The 12,652-nt window shown below is 47.5% G+C and overlaps 1 protein-coding gene and 1 pseudogene across 9 annotated transcripts in view; one reads left to right on the forward strand and one right to left on the reverse strand.

The window, feature by feature from the left end:
* The window catches only part of ARSG (arylsulfatase G), a 146,565-nt gene that overhangs the window by 23,880 nt on the left and 110,033 nt on the right, over positions 1-12,652 (reverse strand). For all 9 annotated transcript variants that reach the window (XM_032241904.1, XM_032241905.1, XM_032241907.1 and 6 more), the window contains one exon: positions 4,049-4,157. In XM_032241904.1, the coding sequence (XP_032097795.1) occupies positions 4,049-4,157 (109 nt within the window). The remainder of the gene's footprint in view (positions 1-4,048; positions 4,158-12,652) is intronic.
* On the forward strand, positions 8,726-8,843 carry LOC116525857 (annotated as a pseudogene).

Genomic DNA, 12,652 nt, shown 5'->3' on the forward strand with positions numbered 1-12,652 from the left:
AGACCACCTCCCCACCTCCCCCAACTGCCACCACCCATTCCCAGATCCAGGTAGGAGGAGAAGGCTTAGAAAGGGGACATGTGGTTAGGCCCTGCCTGGAGGTGACACCAAAACCACAGAACACTGCTGTGAGCAGCACAGCCTCCTCGCAGCTTCTACTTCCAACACCTGTGCCTTGAGACAGGCCAGAACCAGGCGAATCCCTCTTCCACACACCTGACTGTCTTTCAGAGAGCCACGAGGTAGCCCAGGGGATTACCTGTTCTCCTGGCTACACAGCAGCTTTAGCTGTTTTTCAAATGAGATTGTTTCAAGTCCTTTTTGCCATTCTGGTCACCTCATACTTGCCCCAGTTCATCTCTGAAGGATTGATCCTCTTTCAGAGCAGAGATAGGGTCTCCCAGCTCAAAGGCAGAGCAGGCCCTTCCCCTTCTTGTAGATGGCTAAGAGGGCTTCCGCTAAAGCCACAGTTCCCAGCCGGCGTGAGTTCATCCTCCCCAAGGACATTTGGCGCTGCCTGGAAACGTACTGACTATACCACTTAGGAGGTGGGGTGGGGATGCGATTGGCATCTAATGGGTAGAAGCCAGGGCTGCTGCTAAACATCCTATAATGCACACAGGACAGTCGTCCAAAACAAATCATGATCCAGCCCCAAATGCCGACCATGCCACAGTTGGGAAAGCCTGCAATCACAGTTTTAGGTGAAAATTTCTGAAACGTTTTCACATGTGCCGCCAAAGCCCTGCCCTCCTGAAGGTAAGGGAGCCCCTAAACAAAAAGCTTTCTGCCTAGTCTGCCCGTGGCTGCCACCACCCCAGTCCCTGGAGTAATGATTGAACCATAGTTGGACACGGCAATAAATATTTGTTGAATAAATGCATTTTCCCCATTCTGTACTTGTGTCTTTGGAGGCAGGTCATGTGCAAGGCCTTTCTCTCATCTTATGACATCACCCAGGTGCACACTGAATATTAACACTGGTTATCTCTAAAACCAGTGGGATCAATATGAATGGAAGCCCCACACCTTCTCTTTTACTTTTCTGTATTCATATTTTTATCAACTTAACTACTCTCTGATGCTCATAATTCCTCAGGGCCTTGAGAATATAGGTTTAAGGGACTCTGGCATTAGCTCTTAGGGGCGTAAGGGACTTATCTCTGATCTGGAACATCTCTATTCCTCAAGAAATAAAATGAGAGTAGATGATACACAGTCTAGGCGAGGGGTGCCAGGCTGGGTTCCCCAAAACATGAAGCATTAGCATCAGTTTCTTGAATTTGGATCATAACACCATTCCTGTCAAGCTGACTCTGAGGCGTCAAGGGAAAGAGAAACGCACACACACAGCCTGTCCAGGCAGTAAGGAAACTCCACCCAAATTTGCTTTACATGGATTAACATGCGAAACAGCAAGAAGGTAAATCTATAGAGGTAAAACTGGCTGGCTGAAATCCAGCCTAATTTAACCAAAAGCTATCCTTGGCTGGGTGTGATGGCTCACACATGTAATCCCAGTGCTTTGGGAGGCTCAGGAGGGAGGGGTGCTTGGGACCAGGAGTTCAACACCAGCCTGAGCAACATTAAGAGACCCCATCCCAGCCAGGTGTGGTGGCTCATGCCTGTAATCTCAGCACTTTGAGAGGCCAAGGCGGGCAGATCACGGGGTCAGGAATTGGAGACTAGCCTGGCCAACATGGTGAAACCGTGTCTCTACTAAAAATACAAAAATTAGCTGGGCATGGTAGTGGCCGCCTGTAATCCAGCTACTCAGGAGGCTGGAGCAGGAGAAATCGCTTGAACCCCGGAGGCGGAGGTTGCAGTGAGCCGAGACCATTGCATTCCATAGCAACAGAGTGAGACCCTGTCTCAAAACTAAAATAAATAAAAAGAAAGAGACCCTGTCCCTACAAAAAGTTAAAAAATTAGGCAGGCATAGTGGCACATGCCTGTAGTCCTAGCTACTCGGAAGGCTGAGGTAGGAGGATTACATGAATCTGGGAATTCAAGGCTGCAGTGAGCTATGATCTCCACACTGCACTGCAGCCTGGGCGACAGAGTGGGACCCTGTCTCTTAAAAAAAATAAATAAATAAAATAAAATAAAATAAAAAATAAAATAAAAAATGTCTGTGCACACACACACACACATACACATATATTAGGTTGTTGCAAAAGTAATTGCAGTTTTTACTACTAAAAGTAATGGCAAAAACCACAATGACTTTTGCACCAACCTAATGTATCTCCCAAGAGCCATGATATGGTGTATTGGTATTGTCCTGGCAAAATTCCAGGGGCCCTCTGGCAGACACTGCCTTGTACCCAGAACTCACTGCCTTTGGGTCATCAAACCATCCCCTCAGTCAGCTGTCTCCTCTAAGACCCTACATTATCAACGAGATGAGGCCGCTTAACCATGGTTGACTGTAGGTGCAAACGCCATTCTCCAATGAGAAGCCACTGCTTGGCTGTCTGTGATGCAGCTTGAGAGATGGCTGAGTTGGCTGTGTATGTGCAGTCCAGCCGTGAACACTTGGCCCCTCTTGATAAGCACTTTGACTACACCAAGTCAGCCCTGTAAAAAGCAGCCTGCCTGGCCCTTTTCCCAGGCAGTCTGACATCACAGATTCCAGGCTCCGCTGTTGTTGTCACACCTGCTAGTACCCGCTGACAGCACGCTGCCCCCTCCTGACTGTACAGGGCTGACCCGGAATTCCTGGGGGCCCCACAGGCTGCCAGCGATGATGCCCACCCACCCCATACTTTGGCCCTCAGAGCTGTTTACTCTTTTCTCCTGGGCTTGAGTCTCTCCCCTCCTTCCCATTGGATCTAGGGAAGTCAGAGGGTGCCAAGGAAGCTTGCTTGCCTCTACTCAGCTGTGTTCTTTATGCCAGAACTCACTGGGCTAATGGCAATGAACCTCTGGAATTAGGAAATTGGTCTTTGACCAGACCAGTATTTTTTAGCACAGGAATTAGCACAGAGTTCTATGGAGGGTCCCCCTTGTTAGTGAACACCGGGCAGAACCCAGAGAGGAAGGTCCTGTCTGAATGAGTGCAATATCCCCAGTATAAGTCATGGTTCCAGAGCTAGGAAGATGTTGCTTTCACATAGACGCTGCACAGCCAAGTTCTTTGCCATGGAGATGGCCTCCTGGATCTTCCTTACTGCAGCAGTAAGAGTAATGGTAAGACATCACATTTACCTGATGTGATGGGTCTGCAGTGAGTCATGCAGAGAGCTTCTTTCTAATAAAGGAAGCACCCAGAGACTCAGCTCATTGAGAAGCTTCACAGCCAGAAGTAGGAAGAATGTCTTCATCTAAGGATTCATTCTTTCCCTCATGTCCTGGAGGGGCCATCTTTCTTCTCCACTCTCCTCCTGGGGAAGTGGACATCTGGACTCCTTTCTTGGGCCCATCTGATTGCTAGAGACTAGTTGGCTTCTCACAGTCACCCCTAAGACACCTGCCTTAACCCCAAGGATGGAATAATCAGAGCTCAAATGATCTATTCCCTCTGTCAGCTTGGCCCAGGCTGAGAGGGGAGATGCTGCTGCTGCCATCTTTTCTGTGACTTTCTCTCCAGCAGACACAGCCAGGACCCAATGCTGATGTATGTGAAACTAACCAATCCCTTCTCCACGCAGGCATTATTCCCAGAAGATGGCTTGAGTCCCACTTCACTGTTTCTCCCTACACTCCTCTCCTCTCCCCTCCCCTCCCTTCCCCTCCCATCTCTTCCCTTCCCTTCTTTTTAGAGATAGGGTCTTGCTATGTTGACCAGGGTAGTCTCAAACTCCTGGCCTCAGGCAATCCTCCTGCCTCGGCCTCCCAAAGTGCTGGGATTACAGAAGTGAGCCCCCACACTTGGCCCCACTTCACTATTACTTTCATAGCTTCTACAATCAGAGTCTTAGAAGTGTCTGGGAACGCCTGGCAAAGGCCAGTGATGAACGAACTTCCTGAGGCCTCTAGCCACCCATGCCTCCATGACTTTTCTCACTCTGGACCCCAACACCTCAAGGTAGTTTGGGTCTCATACCTTAACAAGGCAGTGCTGGTGACATTGACTGGAACTCTGCCAGGCCAGTAAGCCAGCGCCGGGACACGGTGCCCTCCTTCCCAGGTTGTCTGCTTAGCTGGACATCCCCCTGTGAGAGGAAGGGAGGTAACTGGTTCATCCATGGTGATAACTTGAAGCTTCTTTTCAGCTAGGAGATAGTCTCTGGGAGAACCCCTCTCTGAGTTTCCAATAACCCCAACAAAGGAATAACTTTTTTGGTAAACAGCTATTTTCCTCGACTAGCTAGTATCTTTCAACATATGCTTTTTATTTTACTGGACTTCAGATGTAAAAAGTCGCCTCACTCTACTGAATCACCTCATTTTGTTTTCTTCATAAGATCTTCCCCACTATGAATTATTTTTTTCGTTTATTGATTTGCTTGTTTGTGTGTCTCAACACGTGAGACTTCATCAGTCTCATGCACCTAAGACAGAGAGGGGCTTAAAAAAATCTTTGTGAAATAAGTGAAGTTCTCTTCCTAGTGATCATAATGTGACTGTCTGTTTAGGATGAAGAAATACAACTATTAAAGAAGAAGGAAACTTCTCCAGCTATTTGATCTGCTCAACATCCAAAAACTGATCTGGCATGGATTTTATGGCTTTATTTTGTTTTGCTTTGCTTTGTTTTTCCTTGAATTAATGAGTTGTTCTGATGTTATGGAGACGGTGTCCGTAATAGCTCCAACCTCTTGCCTCTCGGGGGAGGTAAGAACCAACTACGTGCAATCTATGAATTTCCACTTTGGCAATTAAAGGAATTATTTTTGTAACCATTAAGTCAAAAGTGACCATCAGTATAATGATGGCCAGCGGGCTGGAAGAGATGAGGTCATGTTTGATGGAAACATCCTGAATACATGTTGGGTTGCATTAACCACGACCATCCCACCACCCCCACACACACCCCACCCTCATCCTGGTTGAGCCAAGGGCCAAGGATCCCACAAAGTTAGCGTGTGCACAGCCTTTCCAAGGCAAGTGCTGTGTGTGGCTCACACACACTGCGGTCATGCAACTTCCCTTTGTTTGGCTGGTGTGAATAATAAAAGCAATTACGTGGGGAGGATCGTGGGGAGGAACAAGATGAAGGCTTCTGTCGCCCTGTACCAGCACTGCTGCAAACGGAACCTTTGATGTCCCTGGCCCAGCACACCACACCGGAAATGCTCAGCATTCTTGGGACTTTTTCATAACCAGCTTTGGAGTCCCTCAAGTTTTGAAGTAAGAAACAAAACACAAAATAACTTACATCCTATGGACTGTTTATGTTTAAGGGCGTGGGGTTCGAAAAACCAATTGGAGTCTCTGCAGGCTGAGTGAGACGTCTTTTGATCTAGCCCAACATTGCTCAAGTACATCCTTCCTATCGAGAGCCACGTCTCCCATAAATACATATCGTTCCCTCCAATGTATTCGCACACTTGGAACAAAGAACCCAGAACCCCAGCAAGCATAAAACGCATTTCCACGTGGCTTTGGAATGTATGACTTATGCTTCAGCTTAGGGCCAACGAGCAGGGAGGAAGCATCCTCTCAAAGGCATGTGCTGGGGCTTTGTGGATACTTCCACCCCCATGGGGGCATCTTTGGAGAAGTTTGGGGTATGGGTGGGTGAAAACAGGGAGCCTGTTTATATGTATGACCATGGTGTATAATATTCAAATAGTCTTGTTTAACCTTTAAGGCCAGATGCTAAGGAAAGATCAAGGCTTTAGTTCCAGGAAACAAGCCATTAGCTCTGCCGGTCAACCAGAAGGCAGAAGCTGTGGGTCTGCATTGGGGTGGGTAATGACACCAGGGTTGGACACAGGATTTGGTCTCTGCCTCCAGGATGTTTCCAGAAGGGTAAACTGACCTTTAATTAGTAAATTTGCTAATTGGCCTTCACCACTAGGGATTCTTTTTGTTTGCCACAACCTTTTGTGTTGCTCTCTTGTAGGTGACTGACTTTCCTAATGCATTTTTCAGAGAAAAACATTTCAATGTGCTTGTCTTATTTCAGCAAAGGATTGAAAGCTGAAGTGGTTTGGAGGAATCTGGCTAGTTATAAAACAGGTATAGTCAACAAAGCAGACCTTCTCCTTGCAAAAGATTCAGGAATTAGGAGAAAGAAAAAGACCGGCTGAGAGAAACCCCCCAGTGTGGTCACTTAAGGAGCGATCCCCTCTTCCTGCTGTAGAGACTACTCGGCTGGTGCAGGCTACACCCTGGGTTCTGGCTTTCACGGGAAGACACAATTATATATGCCAGTCATGCAAATGATCACCAGCCCACAGACTTTGTATTCTAAAGGGATTTATCTTAAAAGAGTCTAGAGTGTGAAAAAGCATAAACATTATTTATGTATCACCCATAACACAGATACTGTCTTGCTATAAATCCCAAATTCTCACTGGTGCTGCTAGAAGCAGACAAAGCTTACAAAGATCTGACTAGGGTTGTGTAGTCTAATTATGAGATGCATATGCTTGTATCAAACAGACCTGTTGTATTTTACCTGCACCAGCAAAGGCTGAATTCTAGCATAGCTACTCCTGATCCCCCAATAGTCTTCAGTGATACCTGCTCCCGCTAATGGATAGTTATTTGAAGTTAAACATTTTAATAACAAGAGCAACAATAACATCCCCTATTTATCGAGCCTTTACTAAGTATCAGGTTAAGTGCCCCTAAGGCATTATCTCACTGAATCCTTATGACAACCTCTCAAGTTAGGCACTGTTATCCCCATTCTTCCGATGAGGAAAGCAAAGCTCAGAGAGGCTAAGTAATTTGCCCAAAGTCGCATAGCTAGGAAATAATAGAGCCAAGATCTGAATGCCGGTCTGACTACACAGCCAGCACCCTCACTCACTAAACCTTCTAGGGCAGTGGTTCCCATTTTGAACATATATTAGAATCACTAGGGGAGCTTTTAAAAAAATGCCCATGCCAAGGTCTCTTTCCCAGAGATTGTGATTTAATCGGCCTGCAGTGAGGCTTGGACATCAATATCTTCTAAAACTCTCCTGGGGATTTAGTGTGGAGAGCACCCATTCCCAGAGAAGGAGGGCAAGGGGCAAGACTGGGAAGAAAACACAGCACATTTCAAAGTTAAATGTAGCTTATGGTCATCGTAACCACAGGCTTTCTGTTACCCATGCCTTTATAACTTTATGCCATAGCATCATACATGTGACCTTGTAAGTCATAGTAAGAACAACAGATAATCCATAAATGAAACTTGTAATCACTTTTCAATTTCAAACACGATTCATTCATTTAGATAAGCCTCCATACTTTGATCAGGCAATGGCGTATTAAAAGTGTTAGTTGCCTCGGCTTTCTGTCGAGAAATGCATGTCTTATAGCCATGAGAATGCATTTCTATGCACTTGTGGTTACTTATGACTCTAATTAAAGCAGAACCTCTTACTTAAAGCAATAAATATTTAGCCACAGCAACCAAAATATAAACAAAACCATGATTCATGAATTTGCTTATTTGTGCTTCTCTGGGTACGGAAGTGAAGTGGCATTTTATGATGCATCAAGACAGGGGCAGGCTGAGGAAGACTCACCACGGCCCACGCAGAGGAACAGTGGCCTTTCTTGGCTGGGGCCCAAGGACCACGTTTCACTGAGTCAGAAGGGCAATGCAGCGAACAAGGAAATTCACAAATTTCTCCGTACAGAAGAATCACCAGAAGGGATCTCATCTAAGATATGGATTTCCGGGTCCTATCCCCAATAATTCTAATTTAATACATCTGGGGTAGGGCTCTGATTCTAGGTAATTCTGATGTCAGTGGTCCGAAAACCAGAGTTGAAGAAGTATTCAAGGAATAATTAGGAGGATGCCTTTGGGGGCAGGCAGGTCTCCAGTGCCACCCCTGCCAATCATGTGGCCTGGGGCAGAATTCTTACTCTCCCTCAGTCTCAATTATCTCCACCGGGAAGCAGGGAAGTGAATGTACAGTTGACCCTTGAATAACACAAGAGTTAAGGTACTGACTCCCGAGCAGTTGAAAATCTGGGCATAACCTTTGCCTCTCCTAAAAGTTAACTACTAATATCCTTAGGTTGACCAGGAAGCCTTACCAATAACACAATCAATTAAGACATATTCAGTATGTTATTTGTATTATAAACTGTAGACTTATAATAAAGTGAGCTACAGAAAAGAAAATGTTAGTAATAAAATCCTGGCCAGGCACAGTAGCTCATGCCTGCAATCCCAGCACTTTGGGAGGTCAAGGAAGGAGGATGGCTTAAGCCCAGGAGTCTGAGAACAGCCTGGGCAACATAGTGAGAACTTGTCTCTACAAAAAACAGTAAAAAATACAAAATTAGCCAGGTGTGGTAGTTTCAGCTGCTTGGGAGTCCTAGCTGGTAGTCCAAGCTACTTGGGAGGCTGAGGTGGGAGGATCACTTGAGCCCAAGAGGTTGAGGCAGCAGTGAGCTCTGATTATATCACTGCCCGCTAGTCTGGGCAACACAGCGAGCAAGCGAGTGAGTGAGAGAGAGAGAGAGAGAGAGAGGAGAAGAGAGAGAGAAGGAGGGAGAGGGAGGGAGAGAAAGAGAGAGAGGGAGGGAAAGAAAGAAAGAAAGAAAGAAGGAAGGAAGGAAGGAAGGAAGGAAAGAGAGAAGATCAGAAGAAAGACAAAATATAGTCTACGGCCATACCACCCTGAATGCACCCCATCTTGTCTGATCTCGGAAGCTAAGCAGGGTCGGGCCTGGTTAGTACTTGGATGGGAGAACACCTGGGATACTGGGTGCTGTAGGCTTAAATAAAAATAAAAAAAAATAATAAAAAATAAAAGTAAATTTAAAAAAAGACAAAATATATTTCTGTTCACTAAGTGGAAGTGGATCACCATAAAGGTCTTTATCCTGGTTGTCTTCACGTTGAGTAGGCTAAGGAGGAAGAGGAGGAAGAGGAGAGGTCGTCTTGCTGTCTCAGGGGTGGCAGAGGCAGAAGAGCATTCATGTATTAAGTGGACCCATGCAGCTCAAATTCATGTCATTCAAGGGTCAACTGTACTTATAGGGCTGCGGGAACAGTTATATAAGATAGTGCACATAAAGCTCTAAGCAAAGGACTTTTGCATAATGCCTGCCAGAGAAGTGCCAACCAAATTACCTATAAGGAGGAAATAGCAGAGATCACAACTTCTGACAGTTTGGTTTGGCATGCATAGTATTTTTCTTTTAACTAATGCTGAATGTCATTAGACAGAGTCCTCTCTCCAGTTTATTGAGTTAACACTGCCATGACTGACAAAAACCAACATTTGTTCCTTTATGTCACCCTCCTGGCCCACAAAAGCACTTGTGACTGGCTGCAGTGCCTGTTCTGAGGAGTGCACATTCTAACAGCCTTCTAAAGAAGCAGGCTTTCAGCCTAGTGCAGTGGCTTGCACTTTTAATACCAGCACTCTGTGAAGCCAAAGCAAGGAAGATCACTTGAAGCCATGAGTTCGAAACCAGCCTGGGCAACAAGCGAGACCCCTCTGCCCCATATCAAAAAAAAAAAAAAAATTTAAGTTTTGGGCATGGTGGCACACACCTATAGTCCCAGCTACTATGGAGGCTGAAGCAGGAGGATCCCTTGAGCCCAGGAGGTCAAGGCTACAGTGAGCCATGATCACACCACAGCACTGCAGCCCGCACAACAGAGTGAGACCCTGTCTCTACAAAAATGAAATAAAATAAAAGAAGGAAGCAGGCTTTGTTTCTAACTGTAGTATGTCCCCTTGCTAAGGATGCCTACAGTGTACTCGTTTTCTAGAAACACAGGGCAGCCTGGCCTCTATTCAGACCCAGGACTCTGGCTGGCCTGGAGTGGCCCTGAGTATGGGATGAGGACATTCCACCAAGCCTGGTGGCCAAAGGCCCAGAAAGAAACACAGTTTGACTTCCTCTGGGTCCCTATCAGCGGGCCCTGTCCCCAGCCAGGGCCAACAGCCAGAGTCCTTTATCCCTTGCTCTGTCACCCCACAGCACCTCTGACTTTTCCCCGCCCCACCCCCTACCCCAAACTGGACAGAAGGCCCAGGATGCAGAGACTGCTTCCCAGCGGGAAAGGTTATGCAACAACCTGATAGCATCAGATTACAAACAACCAAGGTCTCCCAGAAGCCTGGATGCCAAATTCAACAGAATGTTTCCTCATCACCAAGGGGGAGGAAGGAACAGTTCTGCTCTTCAAATAAAACAAGAAAAGATTTTCCAGACAGAGGAGCAGTCAGTGAAGGGAAAAACAAGGTGTCGGTTCTGTCCCGGGTAGGAAACAGATCTGGCATGGACAAGGGAGGGTGGCTGTGGGGGGACCCAGGCCTCCTGGTCCGGGCTGCGGGCTCAGAGGCGGCAGGGGTGTCTGACTCGTGCCCTTCTTCTTTGGGAGAAGGCAGGGCTGCTCTGCTCTGCCCCCGCCCCTGTTCCGTGTCTCCTCGTCCCTGCAGGGCACAAGCCAAGTGGAGCATTCTCAGTCCACACGCACGGGGTGAAAAGATGACTCCAGGAGACGCTGCCTCATCCCATCAGCTGAGCTGGGCGGCTCAGCCAGGAAAGGAAAGGGAAGACAAGCAGGGGGGTCTGGGGGCCCTGAGAACAGGGGAAGACAGCGCGTGGCCTGACGCAGCAGCCTGGCTTCGGGGAGAAAGTTGCAGGGCTCCTGGTACTGTTTGTCCTAATCCGTTGCGAAAACATTGACCGCCTTCTCTCTTTCATTTGCTCTTGAGTCTGGCCCCCGTACCGTGAGCCGTGCAGACATTCCACTGATGGGAAACTGGGTGAGGAGGAGCAGGTGGCCAGAGGGACCCTAGCCCCTTTGACTCACAGGATGTGGCCACCTGCCGAGCTACATGCGGGGCGCTTCCCAGAGCCCCAGCGGCATTCCAGGCAGAGAGGAAGGAGGAGGCTGTGGAATGGTCAGTTGACAGGAAGCTGCTTTGGAGAATGAGGAAGGGGAAGTGTTTACCCCCAGGCAGCAGCCTTTCAAGCAAAGTTCTCTTTCAAACTCCCAAGAAAAGAAGGGACTGGCCTCCAGCCCCAGCCCCATCATGATTTCAAATGCTGTCACCCACAGATCCCACATGAAGCCACGGAGTTAGCGGGAAGGCCTTGCTCCAAAAAAGAACGTTATCTTGAGATGCCTGAAATTCAGCTTCAGAACAAAGTTTCCCAAGAGATCCTGAACAACTTTTTTTTTTGGAGATGGAGTTTTCGCTCTTGTTGCCCAGGCTGGAGGGCAGTGGCACAATCTCGGCTCACTGCAACCTCTGCCTCCCCGGTTTAAGCAATTCTTCTGCCTCAGCCTCCCGAGTAGCTGGGATTGCAAGTGCATGCCACCATGCCCAACTAATATTTTGTTTGTTTGTTTGTTTTGAGACAGAGTCTCACTGTGTCGCCAGGCTGGAGTGCAGTGGCGCGATCTCGGCTCCTGCAACCTCTGCCTCCTGAGTTCAAGCGATTCTTTTGCCTCAGCCTCCCGAATAGCTGGGACTACAGGCACACACCACCATGCCTGGCTAATTTTTTGTATTTTTAGTAGAGATGGGTTTCACCATATTGAAGAGGCTGGTCTCAAACTTCTGACATCGTGATCCACCCGCCTCAGCCTTCCAAAGTGCTGGGATTACAGGCATGAGCCACTACGCTCTGCCAACCCTGAACACTTTTAAAATTATCTGTATGTGATTTAAGTTGCCCAGTCCTTTAGCGGGAGAATGTTTTTCAGGGTGTTTGCCAATCCCCTTCTAATGCTTCTATGGATGGGGTCCCATCAGGCCAGGAATAAAGAAATTGAGTCTAATGGAGGTTATCATTAGAGGCCAGGCACAAGGCTGGGAGCCTCCCCGGCAGTACCCCCACTGATTCTCCCAATAGACCATGGAGAATGGTCCATGACCCCACCTGACAAGAAGAGGATGCTCAGCCCTGAGCTGAATCAAGATTCAAGCCCAGCCTGAGAATCCAAAGCCTCCCTGCCTCCCACAGACGTAGAAAGGTTCAAACTGTCACAAGGGTTAAAGACTTTTTCCTGGACAATTATCAGGTTCAAAGGTGCAAGACAGAATTTTCCAGGTGGCTGAGCAGTCGGGTATAACAAAGTGTCCATAAGAGCAGTCATGTGGCTTGGGGAATGAGTCAGTGATGGTCAGAGAATGTGGGCCCTTCCATTGCTAGCTGGCCTTGGGGACACCCTCCATTCTTCTTGGCCTCAGTCTCCGTATTTGTCCAATAAGGTGATTGGAATAAAGATCGATAAAGTCAGCCAGGCACAGTGACTCACGCCTGTAATCCCAGCACTTTGGGAGGCTGAGGCAAGCCGATCACCTGAGGTCAGGAGTTCAAGACCAGCCTGGCCAACATGGCGAAACCCTGTCTCTAATAAAAATACCGGGCATGGTGGTGGGCGTGGTGACACGCATCTGTAATCCCACGTACTAGGGAGGCTAAAGCAGGAGGATCACTAACCCAGGAGGTGGAGGTTGCAGTGAGCCGAGATCACATGACAGAGCAAGACTTTTTTCAAAAAAAAAAAAAAGATGGCTGAGATCTTTTCCAATTTTGGCATTCTTTGAACTTGAGG

Source organism: Sapajus apella, unplaced genomic scaffold (genome assembly GCF_009761245.1).
Source record: "Sapajus apella isolate SASKATOON/1434 unplaced genomic scaffold, GSC_monkey_1.0 scaffold48, whole genome shotgun sequence".
In the NCBI taxonomy this organism is placed as follows: Eukaryota; Metazoa; Chordata; class Mammalia; order Primates; family Cebidae; genus Sapajus; species Sapajus apella.